The sequence below is a fragment of the Nyctereutes procyonoides genome, unplaced genomic scaffold, assembly GCF_905146905.1.
Source record: "Nyctereutes procyonoides isolate TBG_1078 unplaced genomic scaffold, NYPRO_anot_genome, whole genome shotgun sequence".
Lineage (NCBI taxonomy): Eukaryota > Metazoa > Chordata > Mammalia > Carnivora > Canidae > Nyctereutes > Nyctereutes procyonoides.
Window position 1 is genome coordinate 14573608 of NW_026575134.1, and position 20422 is coordinate 14594029.

General features: G+C 47.7%; 1 protein-coding gene across 3 annotated transcripts in view; it reads left to right on the forward strand.

Moving 5' to 3' along the window:
• The window catches only part of ATXN7L1 (ataxin 7 like 1), a 244271-nt gene that overhangs the window by 213810 nt on the left and 10039 nt on the right, over positions 1-20422 (forward strand). For 2 of the 3 annotated variants that reach the window (XM_055300979.1, XM_055300980.1), the window contains exons 6-9: positions 1013-1095; positions 2031-2287; positions 13849-14041; positions 17237-17358. In XM_055300979.1, coding sequence (XP_055156954.1) covers positions 1013-1095; positions 2031-2287; positions 13849-14041; positions 17237-17358 — 655 coding nt within the window. Of the gene's footprint in view, positions 1-1012; positions 1096-2030; positions 2288-13848; positions 14042-17236; positions 17359-18772; positions 19079-20422 lie in introns of all 3 variants that reach the window. The other variant, XM_055300978.1, reaches the window with a different exon arrangement.

Below are 20422 nucleotides of genomic sequence, written 5' to 3' on the forward strand. Positions count from 1 at the left end.
CCTTAAGAGGGATCGCCTCACATCCCCTCATTTTCCAGTCGGGGGGAGGCTTTTGGTAATCCAGAAGGCGCAAAAGATCCAAAGTGGGCATAAAAAGAGCAGGCTCCTTGGAAGTAACCTCACTGTGAGCCATCATCAACAGTCCAGGGAGAAGCAGGAGCTAGAGAAAGCCTGGCCTCCCCGCAGCCCCCCTTCGTCCCCACCCGGTTGGCCAGCCTCTGCTCATTCCCATTTGGAGCAGCGGGCCCCCACGCTGGGAGCAGAGCATGCTGGGAGACTAGCAGGCCCTACCCTCTATGCACCCTCCACTTGAGACAGCACACCCCAAACTCTCCCCCCACCCCTGCCTGTGACACCGCCAAAACATTCCTGAATCAGATAAACGATGTTTCTGGTCAGCAAGGCTGCGTGGAAAGCCCAGAGCTGAGGACTTTGCAAAGCACAAGAGAGGCAGGTCATACTGACATGTCAAGGAATAATCTCCCACTTAAGTGGCTCAAACTAGCAGGAAGGGCAAGGGCTGTGGGGCGGAGGGGGGGGGGGGTTCTTGGAGCCGCCTAGGAAGAGTGGCCCTTGGGCCTCAGGTGGCTCTCCCGGCCCTGCAGCCAGCTGCGCCCCAAGTGCCAAGTACTTGGGGGAACCGTTTAAGTGAGATCAAGTGTGACAGCATCAGGGCTCCTGGCCCTCCGGTGCGTCCCCGCACCCTGGTCTCCGTGCCTTGTGCTGCGTTCCACATCCCTCCCGAAGCTGGACCTGGAACCCTGGGGTCAAAGGGGAGTGCCATTTTACCCCGAGCGGTTCTTGAAGCATTTTAGCAGCCGGTTGGAAAAAAAGAAAAAAGAAAAAGAAAGAAAGAAAGAAAGAAAGAAAAGAGAAAAAAAAAAAAAACAGATTGCCTGACAATGTCTCACTTGTTGGTGCAAATGTGCATTTTTTTTTTAAATGTAGTCTTAATGCCAAATCCTATTTAGTCTCCTTTTTTCTTATATTTTTTGTTTGTTTCTTAAACCAGAGAGAGAATTTGACCCAAATAAACACTGTGGAGTATTGGATCCCGAGACAAAGAAACCTTGCACAAGATCCCTCACCTGCAAGGTATTTCTCTTTCCATAAAAAATACTTCCTGCTCTCGCTGGGGCCTTTGTCGAAATGTTTGCATGCCACTCTCTGCACACGGCAGGGTGTGGAACCTCGACATGACCCCCAGCTGTTCTTTGTAAGGGAAATGCTTTCTTCTCTTCCATGGTAGCAGAGTGCCTGCCTCAAGCTGGCTGGCTTTTTAAGAAGGAAAAAAAAAAAAATAGGCTTCCCCTGTTACTTGTGAGGCCAGACAGTAAATTGTATTTATAGGCACTCACAGGCGGTTCTAAACCCTGCTACGTTTTAATGTATGCAGGAGCGGCGGCGGCGGCGGCGGCGGCGGCCTGAAAGGCAGCCCTGGAGGGGAGGGCGAGCGGCCGCGCCCCTGATCCGGCCACGCCGGGTGGCCAGGGGGACAGCTGAGCCCGGGCGGCCGCCATCGGGGGGCCCCCGGCCCCGTATTTCATCCCGAACTGCTAGCGCTTCCTGGGATCGCGGCCGCGGCCCCTCTGCCCGGAGGCTCCGGGCGTCTGGGCCACAGCGAGCCTCCCACCTGCACCTGGATTAACTCTAGCGCAGCCTCACCGCCGCCCTTCCTCCGAGGCTCCCTGGGCGCTGCGCTGAAGCTCGTCATCCTGTGCCCGGTTTTGGTTTTTTTGGTTTTTTTTTTTTTTTTTTTTTGGTCTTTTTGTTTTTTGCTTTTTGCTTTTTTTTTGTTTGTTTGTTTTTTGGAGGAAGCTTTGGCTTCTTGACGCCAGGAGTGTAGGGCATGGTTGCGTTTGTGTGGTGTCTGCCTCTTCCCAGCCACAGAACGGGAGCTGTTGCCTTGAAGTTGACTTTTCGAGCACCTCTAAATTCCCATGAATTGCTGTTTCTGAAATGGAGGGCCCGGGGAAGCAGGTTTATGTGCTGATCAAAGAGGCTGTGCTTTTCATCTCTCTTCTCCTTAGACGCACTCGCTAAGCCATCGGAGGGCAGTCCCAGGCCGGAAAAAGCAATTTGACCTCCTTCTGGCGGAACACAAAGCCAAGTCCCGGGAAAAAGAAGTGAAAGATAAAGAGCATCTCCTGACTTCGGCAAGGGAAGTACTTCCTAACCAACCTGGGCCGGCGCAGGACTCTCTGCCAGGACCTTCAGGGAGCTCTGGGCCAGAACCGAAAGTCGCATCCCCTGCCAAATCCAGGCCACCTAACTCTGTGCTTCCTAGGTAAGTCCCGCTTCGCTGATAGAAGCCTTGAGTCCTGCCCAGGCCAAGTGACTCTGCTTTGCCGGGTCGCGTGTGATCGGATCACATGGCAAATGGAAGTCCTAATAGTCCTACCTTGTAAGACGGCTGTGAAGTGTGAGATCGTGGGCATGAGGGGCTCAGCCAGTGCCCGCCACATAGCGTTCGGTGGATTTTAACTGCTGTCATCATCATCATCATCATCATCACCATCATCATCATCATAGCAGACCTATAGCAGACAGAGCAAGACTAATCTGGAAACTAATACCCGGAAGGATGACCTATCAGCCACTGGGCAACTTTCAGGTTGCCTGAGGTTTTAGATTAGTTGGACAGTCCCAGAGTGGAGAGTTGGGGCAGTCATCCCACTTTACGAGCCCATTTGCCACATGATTTTGTGAATTTTTCCCACAAGTCTCCTACGATCAGGGCGAAAGGAAAATTGGCATCATAGAGGCTGTTTGTCCTTACATATCCCTCCACACCAAGAAAGCTGAGCCATCTGTTTGGGGTTTTATTTGGTTGTCCTGGACAGAGAGGAAAGAACAGAAAACAGAATTAAAACCCGTTTGGATTAAGAGCAGTTTAAAAATCCATGCATGTCTGTTTTCACCGGCCAGTGGAATACCGAGCAGCCGACCAATTTCCAGGTAATAAGACAGGGAGTCCTTCATTCAAAAATATTTATCTAGTGCTTGCTCCATAAGCAAAGTACGGGCATTCCTCCTTTTTATTGTGCTTCACTCTATTGCACTTTGCAGATATTCCTTTTCTTCGTTTTCCTTTTTTTTTTTTACAAATTGAAGGTTTGTGGCGGCCTGGCGTCGAGCAAATCCAGCAGCGCCATTTTTCCAACAGCATTTGCTGATTTCAGGTCTCTGTGTCAATAAAGTATTTCTTAATTAGAGCATGTGCATTAGATATGATACTATTGCACGCTTAATAGAGCACAGTATAAGGTAAATATAACTTTTATATGCACCAGGAAGCCAAAAAGTGCATCTGATTCGCTTTACTGCGATATTGGCTTTATGGCAGCGGGTCTGGAACCAGCCCCGTGGTATGTCCCAGGTATGCCTGTACCAGGTCAGGTGCTTTCAAGCAACAGTACAGAGATGGATGAAATTAGATCCTGCTTTTCAAGAGTTCAAAGTTTAGAAGATAAGACACAAATATCCATAACTTCACGAAGAGGAATCATTAATGATAAAATATGAGAAGGGCAGACAGTGGAATTATCTGATCATTTTTAATGCATACAGCGTGAATCTCAAAAGGGGATTGTCCAGTCAGCAAGTAGGCATTAAGAGAACACAGTTATAAAAGAAGGGGAAGGGGGGATCCCTGGGTGGCGCAGTGGTTTAGCGCCTGCCTTTGGCCCAGGGCGCGATCCTAGAGAACCGGGATCGAATCCCACGTTGGGCTCCCGGTGCATGGAGCCTGCTTCTCCCTCTGCCTGTGTCTCTGCCTCTCTCTCTCTCTGTGACTATCATAAATAAATAAAAATTAAAAAAAAAAAAAGAAGGGGAAGGGGATCCCTGGGTGGCACAGCAGTTTAGCGCCTGCCTTTGGCCCAGGGCGCGATCCTGGAGACCCGGGATCGAATCCCACTTCGGGCTCCCGGTGCATGGAGCCTGCTTCTCCCTCTGCCTATGTCTCTGCCTCTCTCTCTCTCTCTCTCTCTCTCTCTCTCTGTGACTATCATAAATAAATAAAAATTTTTAAAAAAAGGGGAAGGACTTGATTTTTAAAAGCAAAAGCAAAAAAAATAAAAATAAAAATAAAAAAAATAAAATAAAAGCAAAAGCAACTATTTGGTGACAGTTGTTACAGATCTAGCACGTTCTCGTGCCTCCTGCTTTGGCGCAAGCCTGATCCAGTTTGATAGCCGGAGTCCCTTTGTGGGAACCGCCAACCTCGGCGTCAGGTTCAAGCAGACACCGCCATGTGGAATGGCCACCCGCACACATTTCCTGCAGCATACACGCTGCCGTATTGGGCCACCAACTTAGGTGTCACATCATTTTGCAGGATCATTTTATAACTACTTCTCGCTGTAACGCCAGAATTTGGTGAAGGATATTTATTACCTTTCCTCAGCTTTTGAGTTAAGCAGGCCATTCTGTTCCAGATTTCTGGGAGGGGCTTTGGCTCCTCAAAATTTTTTGTGGCTGTAGACCTTTTTTATTCCCACAAAGCCTTACATGGTACCTGATAGAAAAGCAGACTTGCTCCACCTAAAGCCAGTTCATCTCTGCTCCCATCACACATGTATCCAGGGCCTGCCCATCCTGGGGATCCACTTGGCATCCCCAAGGGCTCCGAGGGAACCCGGTTTGAAGGCCCTCTTTTATTGTGGGTTCACCGTAGATTTTAACTGATGGAGGCACTTCTCACCCTACCTGGCTGAAGGGAGGAACCAGGGGGCAGCCGTTAAAAAAATAAAATGGGCATGGAGGCTTAACGGTGGCTTTCTTTTTTTTAAGATTTTTTATTTATTCATTCATGAGAGACAGAGAGAGAGCGAGTGAGGCAGAGACACAGGCAGAGGGAGAAGCAGGCTCCATGCAAGGAGCCCGACGCGGGACCCGATCCCGGGATTCCAGGATCACGCCCTGGGCAGAAAGCAAGGCGCCAAACCACTGAGCCAGGGATCCCCTTAACAGTGGCTTCTTAATAGCCTTTTTAAATTTAGTTTTCAGGGGAATGTGTATCAATAGAGAAATGCCAGGTTTTATGTTCTTTTAAGGAAGTAGAAGGAAGATGGAGAGTGAGGTTCATCAGCAAAAAGGAATTATCTCTGAAAGGAAGGAGGAGGCCGAGGAGTGCATTACAAGCGTCAGCTAACAGAACAATTGTTAAGGATGCTTTTCAGGGTTGATATAGGCACCAGAAAACTCAGATATGAGCTGAGTTTCCAAACTTTGTGGGAAATAATGTTCTTTTCCGCTTGATTTTAGTTAGGATAAGACCCCATACAGTCAGAGATTGAAAAAGCATGATCAGAATTTGATGTCCTCCTTGGGGTGCCTGGCTGGCTGGGTCGGTAGAGCAGGTGACTTGATCTCGGTGCTATGGGTTCAAGCCCCATGTTGGGTGCAGAGATCACTTAAAAATAAAATCTTAAAAAAAGAAAAAAAACAACAGAATTTAATGTCCTCGCATAAAACTTAAAACAACATTTATTTTCTTCATACTAGCAACATACAATATATATAAATAGCTATTTCAATCACAGTAATCATCTATAATTGACCAAAAAAATTTATCACACAAGAACGGAAAATATTGCAGTCCCTTCCCAATCGTGAATTCTTTTTGTAGGAAATGCTAGCGCGTCTGAATTTTTTTTTTTACGTATCATTTGATAACCTTGAAAATATTTCAGTTCTCGTATTCTTGAATTACAACCCACTCTTGTCAAGGGTTCCTGAAAAAAGAACTTAGGTCTAGAGCTGGAAATGTTAAAGTCAAATAGCAAGGGCTGGAAAAAGGTTGGAAGTGCAAACGTCAGCTCCGTGCTCTCCAATGAAATGAGTGCAACCATGCTTCTGAGCCTCTGCAGCGTCCAACTGTTAGTAAGTGGTAGTAGAGCTCCATGGAAAGCAGTGTGAGTAAACCGAGGCCTTGGTGCTACCTGATTTCCATGTGCCCATCCTCCTGGCCACTCTTCACCAACCTGGGGGCTCTTGAATAACACACTCCTGTGCTCTTGTTTCTTTGCCCCAACTCTAGGGGAACTTATTACGTGCCCCCAAAGAGTCCAAGGGCTGTGGATGACCAGCCCAACCAAACCCATCAGGACTTTTGTGGAAAGGGGGAAGAGGCCAAAGGGTTGAGCCAGGCTCTGAGAAGCCAGTCTGGCACTCAAGAAGGAGAGAGGAAAGATAAGGTCATGGAAGCTAATGCTGACAAAATCCGGCCACATTCCCCTCTGTCTCGTGCGATGCTCACACATCTCATCTTAAAGTATGAAAATGGTGGTGCCTGGGTGGCTCAGTTGGTTGGGTGTCTGACTCATGGTTTTGGCTCAGGTTATGATCTCAGGGTCCTGAGATTGAGCCCTGTGTCATGCTCAGCACCCAGCACAGAGTCTACTTGAGATTCTCTGCGTCTCCCTCTCCCTCTGCCACTGCCCCCCCACCCCCTGCTCACACTCTCTCTCTCAAATAAATACATAAAATCTTTTTTTTTTTTAAAGATTTTGTTTATTTGTTTATTCATGAAAGACACAGAGAGATAGGCAGGGGGAGAAAACAACTCCCTGCAGGGAGCCCAATGCGGGACTCAATCCCGGGACTCCAGGATCACACCCTGAGCCAAAGACAGATGCTCAACCACTGAGCCATCCAGGCACCCAAACAAAATCTTTTTTAAAAAAAAAGGAATAAACAGGGAAAAATCCAAGGAATCTTAGACTGGCATAGGTAGAAGTTTCTAGATAATCTGAAAACAGGCAGAGATAATTCTGGAGTGAAAGCAACTCCAGCTCCTGCCTCATTAGGATAAGTGTTATGGCTACACTGTAAGCCTTGACTTAATGTTTGCCCCTGTGTTCTTCCTACATCCATTTCTCAGTATGGGGGCCTTTGAAGTCAAACAGATAGTATCAAGTCTCATTTCCACTCTTATTAGCTTTGCCACCCTTTCCCTTACCTGAGAAATGTAGGTAAGTTACACCCACCTATAGCAGCGAGTAAGTTGTGTGAGAGGATGTCCGATGAATGCCTAGCACATAGTAGGGAGTCAGCTAAGATTGGTTGCCATGTGTTCTCTTCCCCAAAGCACTCAGACAGACAGATGCTCATGCTTCCTCAGAGGGTGGAGGAGGGGACTTTCTCTAAGTTTCCCTGACTGGAACTGGACAGAAACCATTGTCACATAGTCTTTAAACCAGACTGGTAAATGGAGAATGGCAGGTGATGTCGTGATGAGGGCAGAGGAGTGGACGGCAGCTTTACAAACTCGAGTGACTCTTCCAACACGCTCTCATGACTAGCTGCCCCATTTCCCATCACTCTTCTCCAGGCCTTGTTTTCTTTTTTTTTTTCTGAGACACAGGTTGGTTATAGCGAACGCCTTCCCTCCAGGTTCTGCCCCAGAGTACAGCCATCAGAGCTGGAAGGTCTTGAAAGCATTCCCCACTCCATTATCACTCGGAGGATGCCTGGTTTTTCATCTTGAGTGAAACAAGCCTGAAAAGGAACAAATTCAGAGTTCTGTCTCTGCTCTCAGAGCCCATTCTGTTCTAGACACAAATGTCCATGCTCAGCTTCAGTCTGTAGGATCCCCCTCATTTCTGTTTGATCTGGCAAATAAAATTTATTATTAAGTTTTTCAACCATTTTTTCTTTTTTCCTTGATTAAACTTTTTTTTTTAATCAAAGAAAAATGGACACATAGTTCAAAAGTTGAATAGAACCAAAAGGCTTAGAATGAAAAACAGGAGTTCCTGCCATCCTGGGGGGTCGCTTCACCCACTCTGTGTTAGAGTACCTGTTCCCTGGATCCCAGTGCCTCCCTCTCTCTTGGTTTGCTCCTTTATTCTGATGGAGTATGTCCTCCATCAGCTTCCTGTGAAAAGGTACAAAGGGGTTCAATTTTTAGAACCCTTACACACCTGAAAATGTTTTTATTCTACCTTTACACTTAATTGATAATCTGAGTATATAACTGGATTGAAAATCATTTCCCTTTTTTTAAGATTTTATTTTATTTATTCATGAGAGACACAGAGATAGAGACATAGGCAGAGAGAGAAGCAGGCTTCCTGCGGGGAGCCCTATGCAGGACTCGATCCCAGACCCTGAGATCACGACCTGAGCAGAAGGCAGACGCTCAACCACTGAGCCACCCAGGCATCCCAAAAATCATTTCCCTATGGAATTATGAAGACATTTTTAATTGGCTTTCCTTTTATTGGAAAGTCTGATATTCTCTTTGCATATGATCCATTTTTAATCTCTGACACCCAGAGCTCTGAAGTTTCACAGGGATCACTCAATATGGGTCTTTTTTCATTCATAGTACTGGGTACTTAGCAGATTCATTCAGTCTATGAATACCTGTTTCAGGGATAATTTTGTATCTTACATCTTGGCTAATTTTCTCCCCACTATCGTCTTTATTCTTTGTATTGACCTCCCATTAGTTGGATGTTGGACCTTTTACTTTGATCTTTTCATTCTCTTATTACTTCTTTTCTCCTATTCTCTTAATCTCTTGTTATACTTTCTAAAAGATTTTCTTCCATTTTACCTTCAAAGCTGTATATGAAATAACCAATTTATGATTAACATTTTTAGATCTTTAGGATATGTTCTTAGATAAAAAGAACTTCTTACAATTGCTTCCTTTTTGAAGATTTATTTGTTTATTTGTTTGTTTATTTATTTAAGAGAGAGAGAATGCAAGAGCTCCAGTGAGGAGAAGGGCAGGAGAGGGAGAGAATCTCAAGCAGACTCCTCACTAAACCAGGAGCCCCATGGGGGCTTGATCTCAAGACCCTGAGATCATGACCTGAGCCAAAACCAAGAGTTGGACGTTCAGCTGACTGAGCCACCCAGGAACCCCTATAATTGCTTCTTAATAATATCCTACAAGATATTATCATTTTGCAGAGATAATACCATTCTAGTATCTTTAACACAGGTTTTTTAGGTTTTTCCTCTTTGCTTCATTATCTTCATTTCTTTCATGTGTGTTCATGCATTTGATGTTTGGCTGGTCAGTCTCATGATGGAGATGTTCCAGGAATGTTTGGTGATGCCTAACCATTCACACTTAGAAGCACCAAGGCACCTGGGTAGCTTAGTCAGTTAAGCGTCTTCAGCTCACATCATGATCTCTGGGTCCTGGGATCAAGCCCCACCTGGGGCGGGGGGGGGGGGGGGAGTCTGCTTCTTCCTCTCCCTCTCTCTCTCAAATAAATAATGAAATCTTTAAAAATAAAAATAAAAAGAGTAAATAGAAGAGAAGTGTTAACAGGCTGATTGGAAGTCTTTGTGTGGGACTGTGAACAAAAAGGTCATCAGGTCACCAATCAGCTTATTTTGGAGGGTTCCTAAAGGCAAGATCTGGAAGCCTTTTCTCTGGGGCCATTCCATTTCTCGGGATAAGACTCCTCCCTGGTGATGTGCCTGGTGATAGGCATTCTAGGAGTGCCCACTAAGGATTTGACTAGAGAGAGCCCATGCTTACCTTGTTTCCAGCCCTGTGCCTCTCACCTGATCTCTGCTGAGCCTGGCAGCCCCTTATTTAATGGGGTCTCTCCAGTTTTCTGGAGAGTAAACCTTTGTTCTCTTGTTGGATTAGAAGGGGTGGATCCTGGCAGGAGCAATGGGAGTCATCTGGTCATGTGAGGTCGTAGTGTTGACCTGTAGGTCCAGCTACCACACAGGAAGACTTTCAACCTTCCCACTGGGTTTAGCCCTCACATGACCCATGACCTTTGCAGCTCGAAGTGGCTCCAGGTGCCCTATTTCTCAGAGGTTCTGTGGTAACTTGCCCTGCAATGAACACTTCTCCAGACACATTCTATCTTCTGAAAGTATGTTCACGTCTCATGTTCACACTGTATCAATTGGGATGCTTCAGGTGCAAGTAGCAGAAAACCTAGTCTTACTAAATGCTTAAATTAAAAATTGTCTTATCACACATGACAAGAAGTCCAGAGGTGAAAGGGCACCACTCCCCAAAGATGGGAATCGGCTCTCATTCTCTTTCTTTTACTCCATCCTCTTCTGTCTTCTGGTTTCATCTTCAAAGTTTATAGCAAGGTGGCTGCCACACTTCTAGGGATATCCAGAAGAAGGTGGAGACCGCTTTTTCCTTATGTCTCCTTTTAAAAGTGAGGAAAATCTTTGCAACCTCCCCCTAGAAAAAACTTTTTACGTATTTCTCACACTCCTTTCCAAACCAGTCATTAGCAAGATAAATGAGATTTCCATTATTGGTTTAGGGGTTAAATCGAGGCTGGGAAGTAATCATCATGAGGATCGCTATATCTCTGCCAATCTCTTTGTTTTTCCAGACCATGCCTTTTTTTTTAAATCTCTTTACTGTGATTTTAATAGTGTTTTGGATGAGGAGATAAGCATGTCCATTCCATGTGGCCCATGTAACAGGAAGTTCTTCAGCTACTTTTCTTACACATATCTGTACTACTAGCTCACTTTCTGTTCTATTTCTGTTTTGGGGTTTTTGTTTTGTTTTGTTTTGTTTTTTACTTTTTGTTATGAAATTTTCTCCATGTATGGAAAAGTAAAAAGAATAATAAAATGAACACATGCATACCTAGTTTTAACAGCTGTAATATTAATACTTGGCAATTCTATTTACTTGATCTACATTTTCTGATAATACATTTTGAAGTAAATTGCAGATATCATGGCACTTCACTTCTAAAGATTTCCAAATGCATCTTTAAAAAAGTAAAGATATCTTCCTATATAACCAAAATACTATTAATCACACTTAACAAAATCCAGCTCACTTTTCTCTCCTGTAGCACAAGGAGGGCCTATCACCATGAGGAAGACCTCAAAAAGAGCCTGCTAGAAATTTTGGAAACAATGCAAATGTCTATCAGTAGATTAGTTAGGTCAGTTGTGATAGATCCACACTATAGAATATGGGGGAATATTAAAAATGTTGATACAGTTTGACACATTGAAAGATCTCTACAATATCACTAGGCTTAAAAAAATAAGCATGTCTCAAAATAGTATGTACAGTGTGATCCAGTTCTTGCTTAAAACTGCATGTGCCCGTGTATGCACAGTAGAGAAATCTGGAAGGATATAAATCAACATGGTAATAGCACTTGATCTTGAGTGGCAGGATTATGGATGTCATTTTCTTTCTTTATATGTTTCAGCATTATGAAAATTGTTTCACTGTTTGGGTATTCAGCTGTAAATAGGCGATGATGTTGTCGCCCCTTCTGATACAGGAGAGAAGGTATCGGGAATGTACCTGCGGTGATGTGTTTTCTGGACTATGCACTTTGAACATACAGAATGAATGGCCTCTTCATTTTCATAAATATAGGAAGGTGATAGTCAATAACAAATTGTCACACCAACAGTTCTCGTAGTAACACTGAAAAACTACCTGTGGCCTTGTTTTTGGTTTCTTGCAGGGGTGTTTTTTTTTTTTTTTGTGGTAAAATATACATAATGTAAAATTTACCATTTTAACCATTTCTAAGTGTACTGGTGCATGGCATAAGTACATTCACATTGTGGCGTGACCAGATCCCATCCATCCCCAGAACTTTCTATCATCTCCTACTGAAATGCTGCACCCATTAAACACTAACATCCCATTCCCCATCCCCAATACCTGGTAACCACCATTCTACTTTCGGTCTCTATATGATTACTCTGGGCACCTCACATAAGTGGAATTCATACAATATTTCTCCTTTGTGACTGGCTTCTTTCACTGGGTATCTTGTCTTCAAGGTTCATCTGTGTGTTATAGTGTGTGTCCGGATTTCCTTTCTTTTTAAGACTTAACTAATATTCCATTGTATGGATATACCATATTATGTTTTATCCATTCGTCTATTTATTGATGGACGTTTGGGTTGTTTCTACCTTTGTGGCTTTGCTTTTATTTTTTTTTTAAGATTTTATTTATTTATTCATGAGAGAAACACACACAGAGAGAGAAGGAGAGGCAGAGACACAGGCAGAGGGAGGAGCAGGCTCCATGCAGGGAGCCTGACGTGGGACTTGATCCCGATCCCCAGGATCACGCCCTGGGCTGAAGGCGGCGCTAAACCGCTGAGCCACCTGGGCTGCCCTGTGGCTTTGCTTTTAAATGTCTGTGCTGGGGCACCTGGGTGGCTCAGTTGGTTAAGTGTCTGCCTTCGGCTCAGGCCATGATCTCAGGGTCCTAGACTCGAGCCCCGTGTCAGGCTCCCTGCTCAGCGGAGAGTCTTCTTCCTCTGCCACTCCCCTTGCTCATGCTTTGGTGCACGCTGTCTCTCTCTCTTTGAAATATAGAAATAAAATTTTTATAAATAAAATAAATGACTGTGGATCTGATTTGAACTCAGCTATATGACACCTGGAAAGAAGTGAGAGTGAAAACAAGGGAGAAGAGAGAAAATCAACAGTGCTGCTTCATGCTCCTTGAAGAGACAGTTCTCAAAGCAGCATGCAGAAAACTGTTTTGTTTTGTTTTTTAAGGATCTTATTTTTTTTTTCTCCTGAACTTCTTTTTCTCCCTATATTTCTCCCTGGTCAACCACCTGATGAAAGTGGAGAAGCAGGAAAAACAACTGCTAACTAACTTTGACTATTCCTCTTCTAATTCTTTTGCTGATGTGTTTGGTTTTTTGCGGCTCATGAAGCATGTGGTGCTTCTTACTGTGACATTGCTTTTCTGTAAGCTTAGCCTTCATCAAGGTGAGATCTGCTGGACTGTTTATACACAAGGAACTCCTTCACTCGTTCATTGAGAAACGTAATTCTTCAGCACCAGCCATGCCAGCCTCTGGTTCTAGTGGCTTGTCAAAAGTTAAGTGGAAACATTCATCCTCAGAAGGTACAATTAAACTACATATGGGCTTGGCATTAAGAAACACATCTGGAACACCTGGGTGGCTCAGTCGGTTAAGCATCTGCCTTTGGCCCAGGTCATGGTTCCAAGGTCCTGTGATCAAGCCCTGCATTGGGCTCCCTGCTCAGTGGGAAGTCTGCTTCTCCCTCTCCCTCTGCCCCTCCCCTTACTCCTGCATTCTCTCTCACTCTCTCAAATAAAATCTTAAAAAAAAGAAAGAAAGAAAGTATGAAAGAAAGAAAGAAAGAAAGAAAGAAAGAAAGAAAGAAAGAAAGAAAGAAAGAAAGAAACACATCGGGGGGTGGGGTGCCTGGCTGGCTTGGTCACATCTGGAGGCACCAGGCTGGCTCGGTCAGTGAAGCATGCAACTCTTGACTCAGGGTCAGGAGTTCTAGCCCCACGTTGGGTGTAGAGCTTACTTTAAAAAAAAAAAAAGGAAAAAGGGAAAAAGAGATTTGGCTGTGGAGTAAGAGACTGGTGCCCCATCACTGGGACAAAACCTTTTTTTCATACCAATGCGATAACAGCCTCATAAAGCTCTAGTTGCCAGAAAACAAGTGTAGGGGCATCTTCCATCATGACTGATATTTTGGTAACTGTTTAGAAGTTGTTTACTTGGTTGATCTTGTCAGATCCCACTTTCAGAAAGAAGCAACTAGCTGGCGAGTACAAATTACTTACATGCAGATTAGATAACTGAATTCATCAGAAGACTAGTTTCAAGTTAATTCTCTATTGCTGTATCTTAAATTCCACTTACACTGTTGAAGTTTTCCCTGGTGCCTGGACTTAAGCAGGGCAGGGCCTGATCTCAGCCTGAATCCTTCCCTGCCGTACATAGACCACTGCCCTGCCTTCCTTGGTGTATAGAGAAAACGACTCGACCCCCCTGCCGAGCTCCCTTAAACAGCATGGGTCTTCCTCCCTCAGACAGAAAGTTCACTCTGTCCGTTCTCTCTTGCCCTTAGACCATCATCTGCAAATAGCATCAGCAGCAGCACATCTTCAAACCACAGTGGCTACACCCCGGAACCTCCCCTGCCCCCAGCTGGAGGTGACCTCACCAGCCGACTGTCGAGTGATGAAGGGGAGATGGACGGTGCTGACGAACCCGAGAAGTTAGACTGTCATTTCTCTACCCACCACCCCAGACCTCTTGCGGTAGGCCACCATGTGTCCACCCGTGCGTCCCTCCCCTCCCCTCCCCTCCCCCAGCGCTCTGCGGCACTTAGTGGCACTTAGTGATCGCGTGGGGCAGCACGCTTTCCTGGGAGAGGCTGCCAGAACAGAACGGTGTTCTCTAGAAAGCTTCACCCCGAGGCTGAATGATTACCTTCGAATCACCCCTGAAAATCACGGAAGGAAAGGGCAGGGCTCCCTACTGGCTGTAAGCCTTTAAGCACCTGAGTACCCGTGGTCCACCTTGAAGCGAGCACACCTGAGAAGTGGTATTTATATACGTGCCCTGGGGAGCTGCCCTTGCGGCCTCACCCATCTAAATACGGAGCCTCTGATTCCAGAGTGCGTCTAGCTCACCTGCCTTGGAGACCGCCTGTCCTAGTGGTGTGCCAGGTGCCAGCCCGAGCTGCTTTTCTCCCCTGTTGATTCTGAGTTTTACTGTTATTAGTAAGTGTGACCATATGGTCCCAGAACTGAGAGAGAGCGTGTGTGTGTGTGTGTGTGTGTGTGTTTGTGTGTGCGCGCGCACGCGCGCGCGCCTGTTGAAGAGCGGAGAGGAGGAAGTATTTCACATCAGCATGATTGCTGATTAACAAAAAGGTACAATTCCCTCCCAATTCCTTGAAAGAGTCCACTTTTGACAGCTCAGAAGGTCACTGAAATCGAAGTGGGAAATCTAAGGAGGCATGAGCTGAAGGCTTGTTTATGTTTGCCCTACAAGCACTTAAGAAGGGACTGACTGCCTGATGCCACCATTGCGGAGTCGAATTCAGGGGGGCCTAGAATGTGGGACCCCACGGCCGGTTTGCTGTGGTCCCGGCTTGAGCCCTGCAAGGTTACTGTTGACTGCTCCATGGCTGTCATGGGCTGTGTAGGTATCATCAATCTGCACCGGGGTGCCTGGCTGGCTCCGTTGGTGGAGCGTGTGACTCTTGAGCTCGGGGTTGTGAGTTCAAGCCCCACACTGGGTGTAGAGCACAGAAGTGCAGCGCTGTTAGCCAGGAAAAGGTGGCGAGAAGTACGGGCGGGATGACGGCTGATGTGACTGGCAACCCGTGAGGTCTGCCTCGGTGGCCGGTGCCGCGAAGATCTACAGCTCTATTGAAGGCACCGTGTGCAACAGAGAACAGGAGCAGGAGCCTCTTAGGCGTGTGACCTTGCATCTGTATTGAATTGGAGACCTAGGTAGCAGGGACAATAGGGAGCTCCCAGGTTCCACGTCTAAAAGAGAAATTGGACTCTACCAGAAGGCCAGACTCCAGAGCATGGGATATTTGTTCAAATGACAAGCTGCCAGGCTACAGTGGATTAGCTCAACCCTGGGCATGGCAGATTTGTATGCCCTTAATGTTTGCTGATTTAAATGGAAAGCCCATGGATTGTTTCTTTGCTCTGTCCTTTTTCTCATGGTCAATTGATACAGTAAATCATTTTTTGTAATGAACGGTCATTCAGGGTGTCTTTAGCAACAGGGATGAAGGAAGAAAAGATGTCTAGACCTGAAACAGCTCCCACAGGCTGCTGGGGACCAGCTTCCACATTGGAGAATCCCCTTTATATATTTTCCTGCTCCATCCATAAGCGCCTGATATGAAAGTGCAGGAAAAGAGTTTTTCATCAAAGGTACCAGATTTGATGGGAGACAGAATTTTAATGCAAAGCCCCCAAAACATAAGCCAAAACAAAACAAAGGGAAGGTCTTGCCATTTCCTCCCTAAGAAGTGTTCCAAAGGCTGGTTCCAGGAAGCGTTTGTGGAAAGAGCGCCAAACCCAGCGCTGTGTCTGGGATGGAGGCCAGGGAGCCGCTGGGAGGTCTGGGGAAAGGGGGGAGAAGCTGTATTTGAGTTATAGAGTCTTATGCAGACTCGCCCAAGCTCTCGACCAGCCAAATGTCACCTTCTCGGAGGTCGCCTCTTGCATTTCTGTCTGCTGGCCTTCTGGTTCCCCTAACATCATAATCCAGTGATGTCCATTAAACATCATACTGCTCATATTTCAGCCATATGTTTTATTTTTTTATTTTTTTTTATTTTTTAAAGAATTTATAATTTATTCATGAGAGACAGAGAGAGAGAGAGAGAGAGGCAGAGACACAGACAGAGGGAGAAGCAGGCTCCATGCAGGGAGCCTGATGTGGGACTCGATCCCGGGACTCTAGGATCACACCCTGGGCCAGAGGCAGGCCCTAAAGCTGAGCCACCCAGGGATCCCCCATCAGCCATATGTTTTAAATGCGATGATTTGCTTTAAACATTTTGTAGGACCTTGTCTCTCCAATCCATTCGTTAGCCCAAATCCCTACCGTCCTCATACTGAGGAGGGAGAAGAGGATGAGGTTTCCAGGCTTTATACATTTATAATCAAGTGAGGCACATAGACGTTATTTATATAGAACATAAAAGAGCCATGTAGTGATTTCAAGGTGAAATGTAACACAGCATGCGAGAGGTGTGCAGAGGGAACTCCGAGGGACGAAGTTGCTCAGATAAGGGCCAGTGGAAATGAGAATCTTGACGAGGGCACTCAGGGAGCAGAGAATTGGGACTTCAAGAGAAGGGGGAAGGAGAGGGCAACTGGAGGGAACAGCATGAATGGAAGCGTGGCGGCGGTGACGTGTCACAGGGCAGCCTACAAAAGAGGTGGGCATGAGGTCAGGACTGGGGAAGGAAGGAGTGCATAGCCTCCTTGGAAGTCAAGTGGCCCTGGTGACAATGGACAGGAAAGCTCTGGCCAGTTGAGGACTGCACCGGGACAAGCAGTGTCCCTTACTGTAATGACAAGCAGGGGACCGCGAGTCCCCAGAGAAGATGGATGATAGACCATAAGCCGGCCGGACCAAAAAATCATGCCGCCTGCTGGTTGTCGTTGGCTTGTCTTGGTTGGTTTGTTTGTTTTGAACCAAAAATACTGGCTCGATCCCGGGTGTAGAGAACGTAGCCCTTGGTGCCACGGAAAATTGAATGTCACTACTGTCGAGTCCTCACACCAGGTTCCGCAGAGAATCCAGAGCGCAGACGAAAGCGCCACAGAAATATTTTTGGCTTCAGCACTATTTGCTTCTTTATTTTGAGTAAAATTGTACCCCTGTGTGTTTTTGTGCAAATGTTATTTTTCTCTGCATGGTTTATATTAGCTTATTAACCTGTAATCAAAATTAAAATGTCTTTTCCCTCACAGTTTTGCTCATTCGGGAGTCGCCTCATGGGACGCGGGTACTATGTGTTTGATAGAAGATGGGATCGTTTTCGATTCGCACTAAACTCCATGGTAGAAAAACACTTGAATTCACAGATGTGGAAGTAAGTGAGCCATTTTTGTGCAATATTTGCTCAGAGCTGCCCCACGACTGTCTGCGCCCTAGCTTTCTGGATGAACGTGGTAGTTGGCTTTTCATAGAACAAAATGATTCGGAAATCGGGATCCGTGGTTAATTCTGAAATGCCAGCTCTTCTTAATGGCTCTCAGACACACGTACAACATGTACCTTGTCGTCTTTGGAGATCATGTTTATGTTGGTAATCTTCTAAACTAAGTGAAAAAGGCATTAGATAAGATCTTGTTTATGTAAGAGTATTAAAGGGCCTTTTTGCTATGACTAAGAACACCTAAGGATCCTAAGAATATGCCTCTGTTTGTGATGTTAATGCTACAGTGTCGATACTAGACATTTCACGATGGTCATGGACCCATTTCTAATGGTGCAGTGTCCTGTGAAAAACTGTGTACAGCGGCCAACAGGGCGGATCCTGAGTGCTGTTTAAAGTTGGTTAAGCTTGTCTTTGGCCCTTCCCACCTCACTAGAGCTCTCTCCTGCCCTCTCCCTGTACCTCTCTCCACCCTCAACTCCAGCTTACGTTCCATTCCTCTGACCCCCCCCTTTCTCCCCCAACACCTCCCAGTGTACTCACATCCTAGTAGGAGATTCGTAAAAAGGGAAGAAAGCTTCCTGACTTAGGTGGATGCCCTGGTGAAAGAGCACCCAGCTAGACCCCTCTCCGACCACAGCCACGGGGCCTTGCGTGCTGGCCACTCGGTAACGCTTGGCCAGCCCTGCTGGCACTCCCCCCACCCACCCACCCACTCCCACAAAGGTGAGCTTTTAAGGACATCAGAATCCATTAGAGTCGTGGACCCCTCGGGTCAGGGCCCGGCCGGCTGAGGAAGCCCCCTCACCCCACCCAGGGCAGCCCGGGAAGGCGGGAGGGCATTCCTGAGGATGAGAGGCTGCCGTGGGCGTACACGGGGACAGAGTCCACAGCGGGCCCCCCTCCCAGCCACCGTGGAACCCCAGCCCCTTATCCCTGCGATGCCCAGAGAGCCTCCGGCCCCGAACTTAGCAGGAACAAGTCCCACGGGGGCCGCACGCTGACACTTCACCACGGGGCAGGAAAGGGCCACAAGAGAAGCTTATCGTTTCTTCTCACTGAAGCGACAGCTCAGTGTGTCAGAAGGGCGCCCTCGGTCGTGTGCCCGTGTCCGATCCCCGCCGCCACAATCGGGCACTGCATGCGGGGGGGCCGCGTTCCTGGTGGTTCGGTGACTGAACCTGGTGCGCTCACTCCCCACGCTGGCAGCCAGCCCCGGGGTCCTCGCAGCCCTTTGCTCTCCTGCGTGGCGCAAGGTGTAACCCGGACACGTGGAAGGAATGTGTTGATCTGTATTTCGCTACCTGGTGTCCTGTCGGCTCAAGCTCCATATTCCTTTCCTCCTCAGGCACAGAAACCCGAGCCCCAGGGCGTCAGGTCCCTCCCCCCTTTTCAGGACTTGCCTAACCAATCTGCTGTCACTGAGCAACATTGGGGCTGCCTGGGTGTCAACTCTGGAGAGCGTAGCGCCCCGCTGCCCTCTCAGCCTCGCTGCCCAAACCCCAGGCCCCGACGGGCCCGAACCTGGAGGGATGGCAGCCGATGGGGGCGTGGAAGACATTAGGAAGAAAAGGAACGGCCAAGACTCTTTTTTCTTTAACAAGCATTTAACTCTGCATCAGGAGACGCCAACACAGTATTCTCTTGCAGCCAGGTCAGCATCTGGATCTCCATGCCAGCTGGCAGGGGAGGCTGGGCACTGTCAGTAATTTATTCGCATCCGCGGGCTGTTGTACGGGACCTCCCTAGGCCAGCGTGCAGGGGCGAAGCCAGGGCACAGCCCTCGGGGCTGAAACCCACTGCCGAGCTGCACCCACGTAAACACGTCCCCGGTGCAGCACGGGGGGCAGGGGCTTCCGGGGACACCGAGCAGCCCGAGCCCCCCTCCGCCTCTGCCGCCCGCTCCGGGTTAGCGCGGAGCAGGAGCAAAGGGACAGACAGTAGAGGAAGGCGTAGCATCCAGCCCAGGCCCGAGAGTCCGCCGGGGAAGGCAGGACCTGTCCACCCAGCAGAGGCTCAGACTTGCACTGCCTGGGGGGGGTCCAGTCAGGGCAGCCGGAGCCCTCCCGGTTAAGGCCCTCGAGGGGGGCCCTCTCTAAAGGAGCCACCGCGCTGCTGTAATTGGCACTGATGACAAGTAACTGCCAGACCTCTGCCCGCAGGTGCTTCCAGCAGGTGCTTCCATCCGTATTTCAGCCGCTCAGAAACCAGAGTCAGGGGAGGCCGGAGCGGGCCACCCACAGCACCAGGGGCGGCAGGGAGAGGGGCGAATGCCGCGGGCCCCAGAGATCTGCCCCCAGTGTCAGGCCGGGCTGTGCGGTGCAGACAGAGTAAGGGCGTGTCCAGACCTCCCCGGTGGGAGCTCCCGGGAGTGCTTGCTCCGCATGCATAGTTATGTTGCTGCTGAGAATTCACCCGCTCACCATCCACCCACCCATCCATCCATCCATTCGTTCACTCGTTGGTTCATTGCAACAAGTACTAAGGAGCCCTGGTTGAGTGCGGGCAGGACCTTTGACGTTCCCTAGGCTTCCGAAAAAGTAGATTTTCCAACGCCATCGTGGCCACAGTAGATTTGGCAGCATTTTTCCTCTTATATTTGATCTGTTTGATCTGCTGTTTTCAAGGACCCTGTGCTTCTGTACCCAAGGATTCCTCTGGAGTCCACCCTAAAGTCGGAAGCCCTCAGCTCCACCAAATTGCAGGCAGAACACCGAGTCCTCAGGGCAGCGCTAGGAAAGGAATTTCCTTCTCAGTGAGGCCTCTTTCTGGAGACTGGGGGCACCTGGTCCTGTTGCTACAGCTGAGAGGGTGGCCTCCAGGGAGACAAGGAATTGCCAGAGGCCGGGTCTCTGTCCCAAGCTTGCCCACCTTCAAGTGCCACTTTCCAAGAAAGAGAGCTAGTTCCTGACGCGCTGGGGGTGCTCAGCTACACTGAAAGAGATTTCCAGGGAAGCCGGGGAGGGGGAGCAAGGGGAAAGATAGGAAAGCTCCCGTT